Source organism: Alosa sapidissima, chromosome 1 (genome assembly GCF_018492685.1).
Source record: "Alosa sapidissima isolate fAloSap1 chromosome 1, fAloSap1.pri, whole genome shotgun sequence".
NCBI lineage: Eukaryota > Metazoa > Chordata > Actinopteri > Clupeiformes > Clupeidae > Alosa > Alosa sapidissima.
The window spans coordinates 13,798,367-13,821,393 of NC_055957.1; the positions used below are offsets into that span (position 1 = coordinate 13,798,367).

The 23,027-nt window shown below is 42.6% G+C and overlaps 1 protein-coding gene across 2 annotated transcripts in view; it reads left to right on the plus strand.

Annotated features, from left to right (window-relative positions):
* The window catches only part of brinp2 (bone morphogenetic protein/retinoic acid inducible neural-specific 2), a 75,587-nt gene that overhangs the window by 37,229 nt on the left and 15,331 nt on the right, over window positions 1–23,027 (plus strand). For both annotated transcript variants that reach the window (XM_042108612.1, XM_042108613.1), the window contains exons 3-6: window positions 2,744–2,934; window positions 4,068–4,249; window positions 7,983–8,088; window positions 12,640–12,876. In XM_042108612.1, the coding sequence (XP_041964546.1) occupies window positions 2,744–2,934; window positions 4,068–4,249; window positions 7,983–8,088; window positions 12,640–12,876 (716 nt within the window). The remainder of the gene's footprint in view (window positions 1–2,743; window positions 2,935–4,067; window positions 4,250–7,982; window positions 8,089–12,639; window positions 12,877–23,027) is intronic.

Sequence of the window (23,027 nt, forward strand, 5' to 3'; positions counted from 1 at the left end):
ACTAATGTTTGGACCCTAGTGTTTAAACCACAGGTCTCTGTTGGACTGGTGGCTTTTCTTGTTTGTCTGAGATCAGATTCAGAGAAGCACAACCAATTTACTCAGAGATGTTAGATAGCTGATGCATGAAAAAGCTGCATATTATTTTTCTGGTATGCTTTAAGGTGACTTCAGACATGCATGATTCCCATACGGTGGCCGGCAGCTGATTGTTTGTATAATGTATCCAGGATTTATGTTTTTTCCATCAGTTCTTTTCTTTTTTCACATTCAGTTGTTTATTTGACTACTATGTCAAATACATATATTTATCCCCCTGATTTCTCCATTGGTCGTGAGCCCCAAGATGCCAAAAGTGGAAAATCTAATTATAGCTTTCAGCACTGTGACTTTGTGTGCAATTAACAAGATTCAGTCTAATTCCAGAGAAGGATCAGAGTCTTTGCTATTCAACTCTGACAGGGAAAAAAATGCCCAGAGCCATTGGTGCACTGCACAATACATTATCCCATTTAGAAGAAATGTTCCAATTACGAGGAGGGAGGAAATGCTTATAAAAATCTCTTGCAGTGTTTCTTGACGTTTTCTTTAAAGATTCATGGAGGCAGTCTACCCTCTATCTGCCACCTTGTGATGAAATGTTTTAAATGTCTCAAATTAGGCAGAGGAGAATATGGCCAGGCACCCACATTCTGCTGAGCATAGTCTGGTAGAATGCACCGCCAGCACCACAGCAACTGGGGAAAGGGGGATGGCCACTAATTGGCTTTATTTTTCGACTTTTTTTTTCTCCCCCATGAACCAAACTGCATGAAATGAGTCTTCCTTTGTGTGGGATAACACTGTATAAATAATGACTTAACACCTTCGACATTTATAGAGCCACATTAATACAGTTTGTGACATTCCTGCCTATGACGAGCATTATTTATGGCTCCGGAAAGAAAATAAATAATTAAAGAAAAATATATATTTTAAGCTGCCTGTGTTACTGTTCAGAAATATGGCATCCATATTGCATTGATACATTGTACTGTATGAAGCAGGAATTGAGCTGAAGCTGGGCATGAGTGGAACCCACTTTGGGCTAACTAGGTTCCATGAAGTGACTCAGAATCCGCTGTTACATCCTGTTTCCTTCACTCCACTGTGCCGTGAAGAACAAACAGGGTTTCAGGGCGGCCGCTGCTCATGTTATATCCAGAAGGTCATGGTTATTTCACAACTCAAGAAATTAAATGACCATGCATGGATGTTTAGGAGTGACTGCGTGTGGGTCAAAATGTAATACCATTAAGTAAGTAAAGGCACTAAAGCAAACCTCTGCTAGGTCCATTGGACATCCAATGAGTCATTTGTCAACTACAAACAAAAATATACAAAATGTTGTACTAAATAAACAAAAATGTCCCACTTTGGGTAAGTAACAATAATTCAGCTTTGACTGTAGGTCAGTGAGCAGTGAAACTGCAGAGGCATCCATGTTAGCCAGATGTGGGGAGTGGGGAGGCTTGGGGGGTTCATCCCCGTGCTGGTGCAGCAGACTGGTGGAGGAGCATTGGAGGAAAAGACCTCACAACCCCACAGAGCTGCAGGTGTGATCAGCTTGTGTTTAAAGGCCTGTAATTAAGTCCATCTATCATCATTAGCAAATGCATGGACAGCAGGGCCTTTCGCTAATGAACTCTTGGAAAACACTGCAGAAGGTTATAGGCCCGGTGGAAAATCTTTCCCACACGGACACGACGAGAATGCACTTCCGTGTTTACTCAGAATGCCTAACGAAGAGCTTGCCGTGTTGGTGGTTTAGCGTTTAGCGTGTGTCCTAATTGCCCTACATTTAGCATGACTCACACACACACAAACACACACACACACACACACACACAAAGTGCAAAAGTTCAAAGTATGTGCTTCATTATCCAATTGAGCTCGTCATTGTCAATAATTTTTAAAAAATCTTCAATCATCAAAGTATTGCACACAGCTGTCATGAAGCCCTGGAGCAAGTCCCAGATTGACTGGCATATATATTTTCACTTTCCACATGAAGGTGACACTGCTTTATCATTTAGGATTTTACCATTCATATCTTGGGAGATGAGATTGTGGTGTCCCAATTTCATGTGTCATTTGATTTCCTGCTTTAATCATGGTAAATAAATGTGTGCATACAAATCAGCGAAGGTCCTTGTAATGAGACTTTCATCAGCATTTCAAATACTAATGGCAGGTATCATTAAACAAAGTAAACAACATTTAGTATAAAAAAACAAAACCACAGTATAAGCACTTTCCACTTTACTGGTGCAAAGGGGAAACTAATTTATGAAATTGGGGCTGGCTAACTTAACTGTCAGCAGTGATCATTCTGAGAGTATTTCATGGGAGTATCATATTTATGATAGAGGAGTATAACCAATCTCATCAATATTCAGAAGCATATTCTAATGCATATTAATACATGCTGAACTACTTAATGTGCTGATGTGTGCACTTCCTGACTTGTACACACGACTCATGCACGTACACAGACAGAAACATACACACACACACACTCATTCTCTCTCTCTCTCACTCACTCACTCACTCACTCACACACAGAAACTGTACACATGCTCACTCTTGTGAACACACCAACACATTCATCAAACTACCCGCTCTAAATCAAAGAGTGGGCTCGAAAAATTCCCCACACAGCCAGCATCCAGATGAGTTTGGCCTTCTCTCACCTCTCTTGTAGGGAATTCAGTCACTGGAAAGTGAACAGCTTGGCCACGGAGAAAAGAGACTTCTTCAAGGCCCCGCTGCCCTTGGCACCCGAGTTCCTGCGCAACCTCCGGCTGCTGGGACGAAGGCCGACTCTCCAGCAGATCAACGAGAATCTGATCAAGAAATATGGCACCCACTTCTTAGTGTCCGCTACTCTTGGTGGTAAGTTCTGTTGGTTCTAATTCTGCTGGTGGAAATAAAGAAATAGAGTGGAGTGTGGTGAAAATGTGAAGTGTTGATGTTTGTTTTCAATACATACTAGTTCTAGGTAGAAATATCAATCACACATAGGATTCAACCTGGCAATAACCTGGCTGTTGGCATAAGTGTTAAGAATACCATCTCAACTGTCTATGATATTAAATGATGATGAGCTGCCAATGAGGTGCTATGTGGTTGCTACTGTATGCAATGTCTCTTGTTGTCTCCGTTGGTCTCTCCCCCTCCCTTTCTTGCCTGTCTCTTTCTCATTTAAATAATCAATTGGGCAAACTGTCCCACTTTCATTGTCTAAACATTCACAAAGACACTAACTCAGGGCTCTGGCACCGAGATATACATGCTAATTATGATGTCACTAATTGGTGAATATTCACACTGAGGCTGCAGAGTCTAAGTGACAAGAGAGATGAATGTAGTCGCAAACCTATAGTGAGCGCTGGTAATTAACGACTCAAACACGGCCAGGACTGCTGGGGAGACGAGGATGAGGATAATGACTGCATACTAATCAGATGGAGTCCAGTAACAATGCTCATCTGTGTCTGGGAAATGCAGGCGAGCCTGTGTTAGGCAGCCCGGAGGACCAGTGTCTCCCTAGGCCTGCACACACCGGGTCTTGTCTGGTCAGACTGGACTGTGCCGTTTGTTTTTTTTTACTTTGAACACACAGAGGAAACAGCTTTCTCTCCCGGGAAAGGTCACAACGCATTGATCGTTAAAGATCCGTGCAGAGGAGATTCGGGTTCCCGTTTAAGACACTGGCAAGGTCACAGAGCTTCTCTGGTCAAGCATGGTAGCAGCAGTGGCGAGTCGTGGTAGCAGCAGTGGCAAAGTTGTGGGTTCAGATCAGTCTCTGAGTAAGTTTAGAAGTATTGTAGTGACATAAATATATGAGGACATTTATACTGACTTTAAACTGACAGAAGTGAGTTCTCTCTCTCTCTGTCTCTCTCACTCTCTCTCTCTCTCATTGTTTTGTATCTAAGTTAAGAGACTGAGTCAATGTGAACTGAGGTTGCAGTCAAGTCAAGGAGGCCTAACGCAGCTAAGTTACACCCTGTTTCTTTTCAAAGGGGAGGAATCGCTCACAATTTTCCTGGATAAGCAGAAGCTCAGCAAAAAGTCCGAGGGGAATGGCAACAGCTCAGTGGTCTCCCTGGAAATCCTGCACCAGTTGGCCGCCTCCTACTTCACCGACAGGGAGAGCACCCTGAGGCGTCTCCACCACCTGCAGATCGCAACCTCTGCCATCAAGGTAACGCAAGATGGAGCAATATTGTTATAAACCTTACCCAAGTTGAGAAATGAAGTAGCTTGGTTTTTCGTTGGGGGCCTGTTCTCCCTGTCGGGACTTATTGTCCGATAATGACCAGTGGACAATGCATTATCCCTTACTTGTCTTGCAAGGGTCTTGAACAGCTGTTCATTTGTGTGACTGGGGAAGGGGGCCATTTTGTGTTGTAGTGTGTATATAGTAACTTCCCTTCAGGGCAGGTTTTCTCTAACGGATTACACATATGGAATGCGGCACTGTTCCCACATTTATTGTACGGATACAAAAGCACAGACTTTCAACATGTTAGTACAATATTTCTGAATTTCCTAGTCTCTAAGCCATGTGCAGTATGATGATATTATTTTAAGGCCTGTGACTGTCCTTACAAGGACATATTGTCAAGTGGCGCTCTGCTGTAATAGTAGGCGGTGAGAGGGTCTGTCTGGATTGCTTTTTGTGTCTGATTTTGATGGCAGACTGTCGCTTTAAAATCTATTGAAAATATGCTTATTATTCTTGTCAGTTTAATAGAAAACACTCAAAACCTCCACACTGTATTTTACGCATTCATGCAGTAGTTATCGCTACAGGCAGTTTTTTGGTGGCCAACTATTGATTCTTTGTTGTTTTTCTTGTCTGTCTCTTACCACCCCAAGCCAGTAGTATGAATGCCATTTTTGGGGTGGAAATCTGTAGGGGCCCGCTTAAAATTGCAAGTTGAGGAAAAAGTCCAAAAGTTTGCTTGTCTGGAACAAGAGCATGAAGCAGAAGCTCTGCTGGGAGATAATCATTCTGCCTGCAGGCGGGGGAGCCCACCATGCATATCATCCGCCTACTCTCACCCCATCTCTCTATCTTCCCTCTACCCCACACACAGCAGCCACAAAGTGCGACTTTTCAAAAAGAGACATTTTCAAAGGTCTGTCAAAACTGAGGAAAAGTGAAAATGACTGTGGACAAAGCATGTGGCAGATTTGTTCAATTTCAAGTGTCGCTGTCAGAGTAAAAAAAAAAAAAAAAAAACTGTTGTGATTGTCTTGAGTCTGAAACACAGCATGATAATGGAAGTGGGGAGAGTTAGTCGATGTGCTCCAGTGGTGTGGAGTCAGACCTTCACACATGGCTGTTTTAGTTGGGTTGGATTGAGGTGGGGTTAGGTGTTCACTGGCTGCAAAGTGGACCGATTTGCCAGGTGTGTCTGCCCACAGGGAGCCCATGGCATCCAATGGTGGACTCATCTGGGTACGTGTGTCAGTGTGAGCGCTGCTGATTAATTAGCTGCCAGGGTGATGCCGCTTTTATAAGAAGTCCATCACTAATGCCATTTAAATAGTCGATTGCTTCCTTTTAAATGGAAATGGAAGAGCTCTCAGACTAGCTGCTTCTGTGGACATGCTAACAGAACCTAAGCAATCCTCGCCAGTTTTGCACATTTGTCTTGTTTATTGTTTATTGTTTATTGTTCTTAAGTCATGTGTGACAGAATAAGTCTTTATGCTAGTTTTCATGTAAATTTGTCATACATTTTTACAGTTGTCATAGAGTGAACATATGTGATCATTTACAATGTTCGTATGAACAGAGATGTCATCTGGCATGTCAGTTTTATCTTCGATTTTGACAGTGCAATTACAAGGTGGTTGCAGCAGTACATCTGATAAATGTGTTGATCACAGTTATCATCAAATCATTCCATGGCACAGTCTCACAGAAATGAAATATTAATAAATGGATGATCTTTTCTGTCAAAGAAGATTTTCACACATAAATCAAAGCTGAATATAAACCTGTATAGCCGAATATGCATCTATCCCCTGTCCAGTGTTTGTCAACGTTAACTTTGGGAATAGCCTCTTTGTGCCGTTTAATGGGGTTGAATGATCCTGGTTAAAGACATCCTATGTAATTATATTACTTTGTCATAATGACAAGTTATTAACAGTAACCCTGAGCCTGACAAGGGCAAGGGATATTTATTAGATGGCCAGTACTTTAGCCTTACAACATGAAATGGCTCAGTGGTATTGAAGGAATTAGCATACAGCATACATATTATTCATATGCCTGGCAGATGTTAATAATTAGTGGTGCAGAAATGGAGTGGATGCTACTAGTCTGCATTTATGGCATTTATGCTCCTTTATGCCAGTGTGACCTGAATTGACACCAATAACAGAGCAGAGATCAGACATGAAGTAGCTATTAGCGACTAGCAAAGAGGGGCCAAGGAATCTCTCACCTTGCGAGTTTCACAGGCTTCACTAAAGCTGAAACAGGCAGAGATTACCACCAATGCCGCTGACTGACGGCCTGATTGACGTTAGGTGTCAAGACCAATGAGGCGTCCGCGGCCATCCTCCCCTGTCCTTCCCTGAACCGGCGAAAAGCAGCGCAAAATAAGCGAGGGAAGGGGGAGGGGGTCCCTGAGTTGATGCTTGTGAGTCTTTAGCCCAGAAGTGCATCTGGTTGAGTCAAGTGCTATGCCGCTGATAAATGAGGCTCCTTGATATGCATTCCACCTGCAACTCAATTCCCTGCCAGCCGAGCTAATCACCCGTGAGAGGGGAAGAATGGAGCTGCAGAGTCCGCCTGGGTGGATACCTCAAGGCTCTCTCTGGCCTCGCTGAGGCATTCAAAGAAATGTTCAGCCTCTGTTTCTCACGAGAATGTTTGTATGGAAATTGCAGTAAAATGAGCTCTTGGAACCAGCAAAAAAAGGCACTTGAACTGCTTAAACAAAAGCCTTCTCATGAAATGGCAATGGTGTATTTTTTGGATGGAAGAGCACCCTTTTAAACTGTGGCTGTGGCTGTGTACACCCAACCTTTAATGTTACCACTCAGCCAATATTATTGATTTTGCATCAAAAAGACAGAATCCTGTACACGTCTCTGACTTTCATGTCATCAAGTTTACTAGAGAACCCAAAATCAGTTAAACAGGACACACAATAAGCATTTGGAGAACATATGAAAGCACATAGAAGACACAAGCATTTGGAGAACATATGAAAGCACATAGAAGACACACAATAAGCATTTGGAGAACATATGAAAGCACATAGAAGACACACAATAAGCATTTGGAGAACATATGAAAGCACATAGAAGGATGCATGCTATGTATTTCAGTGCAATGTTTTCTGCATCTAATGACTTTGATAAACAAATGCTGTATAAATGGTAAATTAACCAATTGCCATTTTAGAAGAATGTTTAACATTTCTATCAACCCTATATATACCCTTATATAAAACGATATAGTAAATACATAATTAGTTTTAGAGGGTTCATGGGAATGTTGTTATTTATGAACATGTATATTTCAGTTTCACAGTGCCTGCACAAACTGCTATTGGTTTCTTCTTGTTAAGAGGCTTCATGATGACATCAATGGCACAGCATGATTCCAGCCTAATATTGAGTTTTTATGACTTCCATTAGTACTTTTCCATAGACAATGCAGAGATAGGTCTGATAGATGATGAGCTGATGAGATGAGATGAGTGTGCTTGTGTGAGTGGTGACATTTATGTATTTGCTTAAACGGTTTGCTGTGGGTGTGTTTTCCGTTTTTTTTTTATTATTGGTTTGTTTAAGACATCAACACACACCCAATCTCCAGCGTTTATCAGTGGAGAGGCGGGGGTGGGGGCAAACAGGTGCATGATGACGCCACTAATAAGACATTAAAATATCTCCCTGTTTCCTAGGTAACCGAGACCAGAACGGGGCCCCTCGGATGCAGCAACTACGACAGTCTGGATTCTGTGAGCTCCGTCTTAGTGCACAGCCCTGAAAATAAGATCCATCTGAAAGGCAAGCACAATTTCCCCCATCGACCACCACCTCTTTCAATTTCATCCATCTTTCCTTTCTCCCATTGTGCCCAATCACAGAACCCTCTAAAAGCCTGGCATTTCTGTGTGGCACTCTACTATCATTTCTGAAGTCTTTAAGAGTGTGCCACAGCCATAGCGAAGGGTACCTTATAGCAAAGCCATAGAGTGTGGCTCAGTGTGCAATATGGCTTTATAAGCGGAAAAAAAACCCATGCCACGTACTGTATCAAGAAGAACTGAAAGCCTGTGTTAGCGCTTTTTGCTGTACTGCTTTATTGTTTCATTTGTATACAGAGGAGAATTCTTCCAGGGCTGGGCAGGAGAGACAAGAGAGAGCCAGAGACCAAAAACATCAGCGCTTAAAAGCAGCATCTCTCAGTGCTACTGACACTGGGGCAGCCTTCATTTTGATGAGGAGAACTTCATGGATGTATTTGTCAGACACGGGTGCCTTGCTCTGCTCGTCTGCCCCAGCGGCAGTCACAGTTCACAGGCTCTCTGATCCTGGCCTTTGTGCTGGCATGAGATCAGTGCTGTGGAGCTCACCCGTTAAGTCCATATCATCCATACTTTAGGACTATTGATTCTTCCCATCCCATCACATCCATCTCTACTAAAGCAAAAACAAAAATACAGAGAAAGGGTTTTAGTTACATAGTCATTTTTCCTAGATGATGGCATGCAAAATAAGGTAGCGATATGTTTACATTTACATGTTTTATTTTACATTTGGTTTGACACTTGTGACCAGGGTAGGAATTTCACTGCGGCCACCTTGAGTTGGCCGTGAAGCCCCTTTGAAAATCATAGGTTTACAGGCCACGGTGGCCTTGGTGCCCCCTTCTTTCAATATTCTGCTTTGCGTCCTACTAATAGCGATTTTTATTTAGCCTGTGGCCTGTCAAAATAATATTAGCATTCACAGCGCAAATTAATTTAGTCGTTTACGCAGTGGAGAAAGTGACAGCGCAAGAAAGTGCGTCCAAATTCACCCATTCTTCTCAGTTGAACTACTCGCAAAGTAGCCTATTCATCACACAGACATCACAAGTATCACATGAAAGAGCTTTTTCTCAGCTTTTAAAGATGTTAGCCGATAATTGCTGTGTTGAACGGTTCGCGAGAAAAGTAAATAATATAATTAAATTTAATCATACTCTACTGAAGGTTTTGCGTCCATGATCTCCCTACCCATTCATCTCGGTGGAATACTTCACGAACCCTTCTTTTAACACATGACAACCCATTAAATCAGAATAAACAGCAGACCTTACCGAACACAAAGGTGTAAAGCAGTCCCCTGTACAGTTAGCCGTTCCAGAGTAATCCAGTTTTGAATTTGCAGTAAATTTCGACATGCATGGATGTCTCCAAATTTGCGCTTTAAGTTTTACAATGTGTTTAAATTGTTCCACATGATTTCATAACGGGCCAAATACAAAATAAATGTTACAAATATCGCCTAGAGTAGCAAAGTAGCAAAATGCTAAGCATGCATCTAGGCTATTTGAGTTTCTTAAAGCTGAGCTGTGCTTAAATTTAAATTGTTCAATACATGATTTCATAGCAGGCCAAATATAAAATAAATGTTATATATAGCCTAGATATCTGTAATTATTAGATGATTTACAGGTCTATGTAATATGTCATGTTTCATGTTTTTGTAATGTTTCATAGTGATGCAGGTCTACTGCAGTGAATAGGCTAAATACAACTTTGACCATTTTTATATGCTACTACTGTATAGTTAACTTTGGCCTTGGTGCCCTGACATGTGGCCTTTGTGCCCCCCACCAAATATGCCCAACTGAAGGCCAAGTGGCCTTGCCCCCAGAATGGTGAAATTCCAAGCCTGCTTGTGACAGTGCATTGCATTCTGATCTATTGTGTTCCGAGAAGTATGACAATGAAGCACCACTATAGAGTCTACAGGTCATTACTACCCACTGCTAAGGTTCATTACACCCATAACCCTCTACAATCTTGAGTCATCCGTCACTCTTGTCTTGTTTCTCCAACAAAATCAAATCCACTTACTTTAGATGTAGTGTCTTCCATTATGCTTAATTCATACAGCAGTAAAGTCATAACACAGCAGAGGCATGATGAGCACACACACAGGGAAAGAAAAGGGGCAGCAAAATAAAAGACTTTAGTCCCTCTGTCCAAGCTCCTACTAATTGTACATTTCTGCAATGCCACTTTCCAGCTGTTTCTTCACATCTGACATTTAAATCGCCTGGCCCACTTAACACAACCACCTCCTGAAGGGAGTGCCCCACAGCAGCCTGAGACGGTCCCTCAGACTACTGTGTCTACTTTAATGAGCTCACTGAATGACTAGTTGTGCATGATTGTGTGTGTGTGTGGTGACTGTGTGTGTGTGTGTGTGTGTGTGAGAAAGTGCTTATGCCAAGAAACAGAGAGGAAGAGAGAGAGGAAGCAAGAGTGCCGCTTTGGCTACTCCCCATTGTCTGTTTATTTACTGATGTTCAGAGGGCTTTCTGTGATTAACATATTCACGGCTCTTTCTGAGGCCACAATCTAGCCATTAACACACAAACACACACACAGGCACAATCATGCACACAACACACATACACACACACACACAGGGGGGGGGGGGGGGGGTGGTGTTAAAACGTTTGCTCACAGTATATACCAGTGAAGGCGGAAGAAGCTTGGAGGAAAAGTAGTTCTCATTCTGTCCCTGTAGATGCAGTGACGGAGGAGCGCAGGCTAGAATGACTGTTATTTAGCTGTCTCCGGAATGAAAGCCATCCAAGTCAGTCTCTTTTGTGAGCCTCCCCTCACTTTTGGCAACGTCTCTGACAGAAGCCATGGCTTGCAGAGGAAAGACTAGGTCTAATTATGTCTCTTGTTTTTCAATGATTCAAAGTATAAATACCAAGGAACACATCATAAATATTCATATCAGGGAGAGAGAAAAAATAAAAGGCTCACATTACTGAAAATAAGGCGAGGAGATTCATTCCCTCTTGAGATGTGTCAAATCCGCGTGAATTGAGGGTAGCAGCTTTGGAGATAAAATAATTATAAGGTGCCCAACACCCCCAAATGAAATCTGATACAAAAATCCTTGAGGAGGAAAAAACTGCCAAAATCGCTTGAAAGGATGGACGGAGGTGTGATTTTTGAATATTTAGCCATTCCAAAGACACGGATGGATTACTTGTTTCCTCCTCCCATTGGCAGCTCTATTCAAATGTTACATAATTGTGTCACATAGCACCTAATAACGAGTGCATGCATCGCTGATCTGATTCCTGCTATCTTAGCAGATCAACGTGTAAATGTTAGAATCCACCCACCCTCGCCACCTCCCCCACCACTCCAGTGTCGCCCAGATGTCCGGGCGAGCGGGCAGTCGAGCGCATGCCTCAGCTGTGGCCATGACTCACCAGCGTCCAGATCAGTGTCATTCCACGACAGTAGTTTATAGACAAAACAACCTCGCTAGTGAGATTGTTGCTCGTTACACATCCCATTACCCAATTACGCCAGTCGCATGCCAGTCCACCGTCCCAAATATAACTCTCCGAGTGGATGCGGCCATCTCTTTTGGCGTGACCTATTTTGGTTTCCATTTGCTGTCTGGCTCCCGCTCTTCTTGCTAAAGCACACTCAGGGGCGTAATTGAGTTAGAGAGGGATCCCTGATTCTTTGTTATCTTGTCTGTGTGTGTGTGTGTGTGTGTGTGTGTGTGTGTGTGTGTGTGTGTGTGTGTGTGTGTCAAATATCTATCTTGTGTGTATATAGGCTGAATTCTCCAGTACACAGCGTGTGGAGAACAATTTACTGTAAGGCAGCGTTATCATGATGGAAACATTTAAATCAGACTAATTATGCTGAAATCCATGAAACTTGTCTCATTTTGTACTAACCTTAATTTCATACCATAGGTCAATGGTATGAAATTAATCATATCAATCATGTACAGTCTAATGCATTAGCACACTAATACCTCACTTATAAATTGATTTAAGTGCATACATAATTAATTATTTTTAGATTACATATATACATATATACTCTGACACTCATGTGTGTGTGTGTGTGTGTGTGTATGTGCGCCTGTGCATGTCAGTATGCATGTACTGTATGTCAGAATAATCATTTTAAAATGAGTAGCACATAAAATATTCTAATAGCTATGGCAAGTGTCCTCACAGAAAGGTTTACTGTAGGTCTGAGCTCTGGAAACCGAGACCAGAAATCACTTACCAGGCCCTTCAGGAGAGCCTCGCATTCACTCCACCTCCCACCTCCTCATTTGCACTCAGAAAAGGGGGACAAGAACAAAGTAACAAAAAGCTCCTTTAGGGAAGTGAGCTGCAGACTACCTTTCAGCATGGGACAAATGTGCTAATGAGGGGTCTATCTGTGTCTCTGCACTGCTTGATTATATAACGCGTAATAATGAGCTTCCCTCCCGTTTCCCCCCTGTGTGTGTGTGTGTGTGTGTGTGTGTGTGTGTGTGTGTGTGTGTGTGTCGGCACGCGTGCAGGCCTGCAGGATGTGCTGCCCGAGTTCTTGCGGAGCCGCTTCGTGGAGGCGGCCCTCAGCTACGTGGCGTGCAACTCGGAGGGCGAGCTGCTCTGCCGCAACAACGACTGCTGGTGCCACTGCTCGCCCAAGTACCCCGAGTGCAACTGCCCATTCGCCGACATCAAAGCCATGGAGGAGAGCCTCCGCAAGAGCAAGGATGCCTGGGCCAATTCCAACAATGAGTTCATGGGGTCAGGTAAGCCACAGGTTTTTTCACCTTTCACCTCTCCCACGGAGTCACGTCTGTTCTGCTCTGTCTTTGGCTTTTGTTGGAGATTCAAAGTGGTTTGTAGGCCAGGTCTCTAAGGTGTTGACAAACCTGGTGCCTGTATGATGCCTCCCCTTGCCCTTCTCAGCGATAGAACTGTTGGTTCAGTTTATCTGCTTCCTTAGATAATGCGTTATTGGCTTATTTTTTTTGAGTGGGCGAATATCTTCTTGCTGAATTAAAATAGGTAATGCATCACCATGCAGAGATGTGTCTTTTGTAGCCAGGGCAATTCACAAGGATAAGAAGACTAAATCTCCCAGGGGAGCCTTTGGAGTGGTTGTTATATTTACCTATTTGTTGTTTACCTTCTTCACATTCTCCAAGGAATACTCATGTGACAGCACAGGTAGTAGTAGCACAAGTAATAGAAAGTATGAACATAATTTCCTCAAGTACAGAGAATTCACTACTATTTTTAGTTGTTGGTTTGGTGTACGCTTTTGTTGGACAGCACAGACTCTGGACTGTACTTGAACACAACTCACCGAAGGTCCAAAGGAACTATTTTAGTCATGCAGGGATCGGTTGAATTTCACTGAGATAAATTTGGGTTGACATCAATTGGTGTGTGTGTGTGTGTGTGTGTGTGTGTGTGTGTGTGTGTGTGTGTGTGTGTGTGTGTGTGTGTGTGTGTGTGTGTGTGTGTGTGCGCGCGCACGCGGGCATTTCGGAGAAAGACAGACAGCGAGATTTATAGAGCGAGAGACAGGCAGGAAGGAGAGAGAGAGAGAGAGAGAGAGAGAGAGAGAGAGAGAGAGAGAGAGAGAGAGAGAAATGATTGAGATTGCTGGCACATCATGTTTTCCCCTCGCCCCGGTGCTTCCCCCATCCAAAGAGCGATTCAATCGGCGAGATAAACCCTCACTCTGTCTCAAAAGAATCCCCTGGCCTGTGATGGGGCATTAATGAAAGCAGCTCAAATCCTGTTAACTGTGCCGCGGCTCTCATCGCAGCGCCTATCTCTCCCGAGCAGGTGAAGAGCTGGGCCCAGCACACTGCTCGTCCAACCACAGCACAGCAACAGCAACAGCAACAGCACCGAGCAGAGCAGTTTTATTTACCTAAAATACACCGCAATCCCCTTACTGCGGCATCAAAAGGCATGAATGCGCCGAGGAGACATCCATACCTAAACTCAGTCACAAACTGAAGGGAGATTAGAAATTTCATGTGCAATCAGTAATATTTATACCACAGTTGGTTCTGTTTATGTAATTACATTAGACAAGAGGTATACCATGAATACTGATAAGCAATATAGAAATGGAACAGGAATACAAATAGCAATATATTACTAATGAAAGAATATAATGATATACGGTACGGAGCTGAATTCTTGCTTCCTCGTTTCATTCACCCTTAGGATCTGCATACTATGCATACATTACAGAGGTTGTGCCTAGTTTTGATTACAGAATTAGACCTTCTTTCATTCACATTCTGCATAGTATGGATACATTAGAGAATTAGACCAAGCTAGGTCACTTCATTCATAACATTTGTATTCTTTCTGAAGTATGTTTTGCTCTCTCTAATATCCGGAATTTACTAAGAGGCATAGGGACTGTATGAAAGCCTATTTGAACGTGGGGTATTTACTGTGGATGTGTGGTGAAACCCAGTCATTATTTGTTGATCTTGTGTGTGGTAAATTATCTATTAGTGGCATACCATTTGTGGATTATCTTTTGCGCCATCTGAGCCGAGTACAACATTCTAGTTTTAAATCAATTATATCAACAGGTCATCTCATTATGCTCTGGTAGTAGGTTTTCTCTGAAGATACCAGTATGAATAAAACATTCAAACACAAATATACATCTTGAAAAAGTCCATGGTATCTATAGGAGCATTCAGTGAAGCTGTGAATTCATGATGCTCATTACAGTATTTATCATTACATTACATTACATTACATTACATTTGGCTGACGCTTTTTTAACCAAAGCGACTAACAACATGGTAAACAGTAAGTGTTAGAACAATTCTCACAATTTTAGGACAGTTTAAAAAAAACATTAGAGTACAGTAAGAATAAGTGCGTCGGTGAGTGCTGTTTTTAACAGTTACTTGTTAGTTTAAAACGGCTGGTGAGTGCTAAGACTTGTTGTAAGTGTTGCTATGAGAGTAGATGTTCTCTAAAGAGCTGGGTCTTCAGGAGTTTTTTGAAAGTGGAAAAGGATGTCCCTGCCCTTGTAGGAACTGGCAGTGTGTTCCACCAACGAGGAACAACAGATGAGAAAAGTTTGGATTGGCTTGAGCGTACCGGTGGTAGAGCTAGACGTCGTTCGTCAGAGGAGCGCAGCGGTCTGGAGGTAGTGTAAGTCTGTATGAGGGCATTCAAGTAGGTGGGAGCAGAACCGGAGACTACTTTGTAGGCAAGCGTTAGAGACTTGAATTTGATGCGGGCCGCCATCAACCGCTATCACACATTTTCAAAGATAGATAGATAGATAGATAGATAGATAGATACACACACACACACACACACACACACACACATACACATACACACATACATACATACATACATACATACTTTATTGATCCCCAAGGGGAAATTCAAGGGTCTCAGTAGCATACAGACATCACACACAACATGCACTTACAGCAGCAATGGTAAACATAAGTATAAACATATAACTAAACTCCACTGTACAATAAAGACAGTAGAAGATAAGAAAACTAACAATACTAAATACACTATATAAATTAAATTAAGAAAGTCCAATGTGCTTGAGGGTGATCAAGCATAAGACGCTTGTAGTGACAGGGCCGGGACTGGTAAGGTGCTAAAGGGAGTGAGTGTCATGGTGAAGGTGCAAACAGTAGTCCAACCATAGTCCTTAGTTATGTGTGCATGGCAAGGTGCTCAAGAGAGTGAGTGTCATGGTGAAGGTGCAAAAAGTAGTCCAACATTAGTCCAACAGTGCAAGAGTAAGGTCTAGAGACCAGCATAAATAATATGGACAAATAGGAGAGTAAAGTATAATGTAGACAAGGTAAAATAAAAAAACTATTTCAGTGCAAGAACAGGTTGAGGTAATAGGGTTATAGCCATTCATTCATTCAGTATTGTAGCAGAAGCCTGACCGCAGCCATTGATCATATGTGCTAATATAGCATGAAAAACAGTGTAGCAGTAAAACAGTAGTGAAAACATTAGGCTGTGTACATTAGTAAAACAGTAGTAAAACAGTAGTAAAGCAGTGGTGGGCAGTCAGTACTCAAACATGGAGAGGGTGGAGAGGCAGACAGACTAAGCAGAGAAGTCTATCTCTCCTCTTCCCTTTAGTGAGGCATTGAACAGTTCAATGGCCCTAGGAACAAATGACTTCCTCAGCCTTTCAGTTGTGCATGGCAGTGAGCGAAGTCTCCAGCTGATCAAGCTCTTTTGGTTTTTAATAGTGCTGTAGAGCGGATGACATTCATTGTCCAAGATGTTGATCAGTTTGTTTAGGGTCCTTTTGTCAGATATTGTAGTGATGCACTCCAATTCAGCTCCCACTACAGAGCCAGCCTTCCTTACCAGCCTGTCAAGTCGCCCAGCATCCTTCTTCTTTGTGCTTCCTCCCCAGCATACCACTGCATAGAAGAGGGCGCTGGCCACAACAGACTGATAGAACATCCTGAGGAGCTTGCTGCACACATTGAAGGACCGCAGCCTCCTCAGGAAGTACAGCCTGCTCTGTCCTTTCTTGTAGAGTGCATCAGTGTTGGCTGACCAGTCCAGTTTATTGTCCAGGTGGAGACCCAGATACTTGTAGGTGCTTACCACCTCCACATTGACCCCATCAATGGAGACTGGTAGCAGAGCGGGCTTAGACCTGCAGAAATCCACCACCATCTCCTTGGTCTTTGAAGTGTTTAGTTGAAGGTGATTGAGTTTGCACCACTGCACAAAGTCCTCCACCAGGCTCCTGTACTCCTCCTCTTGCTCCTGTTCTCTGTTCCTTTTTTCAAAACTCATAAATTCACATAAATTATCTGAAAAGTAAGCATTTGTACGACGGAGTATTAGGGCCACACATAAAGAAAAAAATATTTTTGCCATGGCGAGATTAAACTCAACATGTTGAATTTAAAGTCGACATGTCGACATTAAACTCGACATTTCGAGAATAACGTTGAAATATCATATTTACTGTAATCTCGACGTGTCGACTTTAAACTCAAAAATACAGTTTTTACATAGCCTACAGTTTAAGCTATGTAGCCTACACTAACACACAATAATGTGACATGAATAGGCCTACTTCAAATAGGTGTTATTTCAGATAGCCTAGATTGCTAGATTGTCTTGTTTGTTAACAACTCATTGCCATCATCATGAAGCGCATAGGCCTATCTCACGGTTATGGAAATAGCCTAGCCTACCATGCACTATGCCATTTATATAGCTAGAATAATACATGTTTCCAATAATATCATTTTTCTATAAAAACAAAATGTTTTATGTGGGAAAGGCCACCGCACATCCAAATAACTGCCCTTCATGACCCACAGGCCGTCACTCTCCATAGGTTAAAATTCATTTTTCTAAAGCTGCTTTTCCATGTCTCACCTGCATAAAATATAGTAGCCTAAACATAGATGTGTGTGCATTTACTTAGAATACATGGGGTTGCCTGGTCGAGAGGACAGCTTAATCCGTCCCTCCATAGACATTCAGCAATAGCCTAGGCTGTTTTGCAGGCATTACAACATGTAATGTGAAAAGCTGGGATTGGGGAGAGCACTTAATCTGCCTAGTCTAGGCTACTGAATAAGCATGAAGTTGAACCTTTAGATAAAAAACACTCTTTAATAATAGGCCTACAATAAATAAATAAACTGCTAATGAAGTTTACTTTTGACAATCGCATTTATCGCCTGTAACTACGTGATAAAAGGATGTAACAGGAAAGTATTTGGCTGAGCAACGGAGGTTAATATGTACTATATTTTGTCTAAATGATGTATGTCTATCGTTGTTGCACTCAAAGTTGTTGCACTCGAAGTTGTTTTCAAGCCTGGTTGTACCCTACTTTGGAGCGGTTGTTCTCTCTCCAAACTTTATTCTCAAAATGTTGAGTTTAATGTTGACACGTCGAGATTAAAGTCGACATGACATTTCAACTTTATTCTCGACATGTCGAGTTTAATCTCGTCATGGCAAATATTTTTTTCTTCAAGTGTGGCCCTAATACTCCGTCATACATTTGCCTCACGTTGTACACACTTTTGTCTGTAATATTAATATTTTGGATGCATCATGTACACACTGTTGCTCTAAACCAGTGGTCCCCAAACTTTTTCTTTCGAGGGCCAGCTCACTATGCCTGGCTCTAAGAGAGGGCCAGAGACTCGGAGTATATCAGTAACCATAAATAGCTTAGTGCTGTGAACATCAGTCTACCTTAGTTGAATATTCCATTACATTTAATCATAGGCTACTGCAATTTAATACCATTGTTAGCTGTGTTTATATTGCCATCATGCCATGTAAAATGTAGCTCAAATGAAATAATACTAATAAAAAGACTTTAGCATTCCCAAAAGTATTAGCAGGGAGTCCCAAAAGTATATTTTGTGTCTTTGCATACACAGCTCAAGCTGTGAACAAGCAATATCCTACAAATAATTTAAAGTTCTCAAACTAGTTTAACTGAGAGTTTTATGAAGTGCTGGTAAAAACATCTGGAATGACCACCATTCTAACTTTCACTCACCTGATGAGAACTTTGTGAATTGTGAATTTGGATGAACATTTGAACAAGTTAGTTAGAAGTTAGTTAGTTATTAACGATTAATTGATAAACTTTTAGAATACTTTGAGCACTGATGCAGTCAGCATAGGCCTCTTACATTGTTCAGGTAGGCCTACATTTCATTCCGTTTTCGATGGTAAACGCAAAACAGCACCAAAAACAACCACCAGTGGACAAAAAGAGTATTACACGTGTACTGTTAAGACTCGCCATAGACAATGAATGGGGGAAATTACGGAGGTTATAGTTTGACGATGTCGTATTCCCGTGCGGGCCAGATGCTATATACCACAGACATGTTTTGGGGGGCCACCCAAAATGAGGTGGCGGGCCGTAGTTTGGGGACCACTGCTCTAAACCTATAGCTCTTATGTCTTTAATGAGCCTCTATATTTCAGTATGTACACAGTAAACATGTAAGCAATATTGACACCAAATATATTTATTTTCCAATTAATTTGCTGTTACTGTGAATACAGTATTGTAAAAAAAAAAACAACAGCAAAATGCAATAACCACCATGTGTAGTTGGACAGACAGCAAACACTTTTTTGAGATTCAAAGACATCATTTGTGTGTGTGTGTGGGGGGGGGGGGGGGGGGGGCTCCCAGCCAGAATACAAAGCTGAGGGAACGTCATCCTGTTCCCCAACAGGTTCACAGCAACGAACTGGAGAAAAGCCAAGCAAGCAGACAATATTAGGTAATCAACATTTTATTAAAAACAAAGAGAAAAAGAGATAAAAAAGAGAGACTACAGCTGAGTTGGTGGCAGTCTGCCAATATCCTGAAACAGGGTGTGAGACATAATGTAAGGCAAAGGCAGGAGGCAGCAGGACCCAGGGAATACACACATTTGTGAAGGGAACATCTGATCTCCAAAGCACAGTAGCTATTGAACTGCTCATAGATCAGTCAAACCCGGTGTCAGGGCACACAGACCCAGGACCGGGAGGTGAAGTTCACAACAAATCTGGCTTTATTCCAAACAAGCAAACTGAGGAGTGAGTAGCAGGTACTACACTGGCGTAGTCCGAGTGCCCTGTGGCTGACCCACAGGAGGAGACCAGGAAGACGTCCAGGAGTCTGGCTGAGGAGAGAACACTCATGGGAGTTCTTGGTGTCACCCGAAACAAGGCCAGACAAAGAATGAGAGGAGACAGGGGTTTAAATGGGGAGTGAGTCTGACTGAACACAGGTGCAGCTCATCAGTAGGCTGGGGAATGTGAACAGGAGGCGGGAGCTTCAGGAGAGTGAGGAGGTAGGCGCGGCTAGTGGAAAACCTAGTGTGACTGTGACGCTTGGTCTGTAAAATATTATCTATCTATCTATCTATCTATCTATAACCTTATTTGTAACTTCTAGGGAAACACAGGTGATAATGGGTGGTCTTTTAGGTAATGTGCAAGAAAATCTTAGGTCACGTGAACCTCCTTTATTTGTCCAATAACTCTTTATGATAGTGGTAAGAGTTGTACCAGCAAGTTTAATGGAATCATGTGTCGGTTTTATTGCCTTCAACAGTGTACATTACAAGGATGGCTTTTGGAATCATGCTACAGAATTATGTCAGCACTTCCATTGATTGATTGTACACACACCATAAATTCAGGCTGTAAAAGTCCAACATTTCCTTACTGTCAGAGAGGTATTGTGCCTCAACCCTCTCTACACATACTCAAGCCCTAATAGTCTCAAACGCTCCATTATGTTAATTAAAAATAGCATGCCTTCAAGACACAGTTCTTTCAGAGGAGGCACAACAAATAATCTTGGCACCAGCTCCCATAAAGTCCGGCCAATGGTGAATTTCACTGATTCTATGCCCATTTATGGTTTTATTACTTGATAAAGCATTTTGTATGGCAGAAATATATTTAGGGAAACATAATGGAAGAATATAACACAGCGAATATAACACAGCTAATCAACAACAGCTTATTCTTCATTTATCCACTATAGAAATGCTGTACATACCATCAGTGTTAAACAGTTTCACTTGAGCATAAACTTTAGAACTACCGGTAGTAACGGAAGTTTATTATGTAAGTTGAGAAATTAGTTGATCTTATGTGGTGGAAAGAAGTAGCTCTACAAACAAGACCATTTTAGCGATCAAAACGTGGGATTTACATCAGCAAATTAACACAACACACGTGTTGCAACAGTGGTATAAGGATAATGGACTTTACAGCGTTCAGGTAACAGAAGCACTACACTACATGTTGTTGCCACATTACCACCATTACCAAAACACCTTGTCACCCATTAGTCATTACTTAATTGTTTTTATTATACGGCTCTTCACAATGCAAGTAGAATGCTCCATTGACTTGAATGGGATTTCCGAAAGTTCTAGCGGTCATTATTTCTTGGGAAAGGACCTCTGAAAACAAGAATGACCGTTGTCAATGGCAACGGAGTTTGCGCTTGGAATTTCATTCAAAAGTGAAAGCAGACGGTTGATCAGCTGTGTTCTAAAGAATATTTGATTCAAGTTCAGCGTGTGTTGCGAACTATTTGTTTCTCAGCAAAAGCCACGACGAAACGGTAAAAAATAAGTGTAAAGAGACATATCATGGAGTTTATTTTTTCGTTTTGGCAAGTACCCATATAATAAGCGGGATAATGTATAACGCCGGTCATTATGGGAAAATAAGTCCCTTCAGGGCGAAACAAGACCCCTCCGCTGGCGCGTCGGGGTCCGGTTCGCCCTTTTGGGACTTATTTTCCCCATAATGACCGGCGTTCTATACATTATCCCTTACTTACACCATACCACCATAAAATGGAGATACACAGGGCTCATTCATTTCATTCTCCCCTCTGTTTTCTCTGCCCCTCCCCTCAGTCCTCTGTCCCTGCTGATGTCCATGTGTCTCTAATGTCTTGTCCATGCCTTTTAACTAATGTGTCATTTTGCTGATGTGCACATCGTTGGTGATATAGCTAATGTGAGTTTTTCATGGACATGGACAACCAAAACCCAACATACATTCACTTTTGTCTGACACCCTGCATACCAATACTTGTCTCATGATAGCATGTATCCTGTCCTATCGATGCTTCGTTGTAGGATATGTTGGCTTCCACAGTATTTCTTTTTTATCTCTAGTGCATAATGCACTGCATATTTTATTCATGTTAGGCCAACAGGCTGTGATGAAATCCCTTTTGCCTTTTTTTCACTCTGGGTTTTAAAACCCAGTGTGTGGCAGGCGATAGGGAAAGGTTTTTATTATTATGAAGGCATCATGAAAAGTGCGGGCTGAGCCTGGGGGGGAGAAGTGCTGCTCTGGGATTCTTCGATCCCTCTGATTCCGCATTCAGTGCAGACAGCTCACGTCAGCGCTGAGGGCTAGAGAGCTCACAAACACACCATCAGAGGCCTCACACCAGCACTCCCCCTCAAACACAATACACACACACACACACACACACACACACACACACACACACACACACACACACACACACCAAATACATTCACACAGACACACACCCATGCCCTTACACAATCTCATACCACACAGACACAAACAAACAGAAATATATGCAGGATACACACACACACACACACACACACACACACACACACACACACACACACACACAAAGACAAAAAGTTTGTGTGATGCATTTCAAACAAGAGCGCCGAACTTTGTAAAAGGACAGAGAATCAGAATACATCCCACACACACTACAATTTGCTCTTCTAGAGCTTCAGGGTTCACTGGCCGTAGACAGCCAAGGCCATGGATCAGGACAGCACAGTGGTGACAGACACAACTCTGTAGGACACACAGTGTTTGAAGTCCTGTCACCCAGTCAGCCAACACTCCCAACCCCCCAACTCAACTCCACCCCATGCCCCTACACTCTCCACCCAGCCAGCCAACAACCCCCCAGCCCACACACCACACTTGAGGAACTAGACTGGTGTCCTTGCAAGCAGTGACCCCTGAAGCTCACTGCCGTCCCCCTGGGAGACCCCAGACTGTCAGTGTGTCCCCAGCCGAGGACGACTCACTCCGTCAAGGTCCACGGCGAGGACTCCTCAGATCCCTCCGTCCCGTATCGCACGAGAGAGCACAGAAGGTGCCCCTGATGTCTGAGCAGAAAACACCTGCTCTGCGTCTCGCTGATACTTATTTCACTTCAGGCCACAGCAGCAGATACATATAGCACCCATGGGGAGGTGGGGGGGGGGACAGAGAGAGAGAGAGAGAGACATGGGGAGAGGTGGAAAGATACTCTGCCACATACTACCACTCTTTTTTTAATCCAAGTTGTGATTCTGTATAAGAAGATAACTATATCCACAAA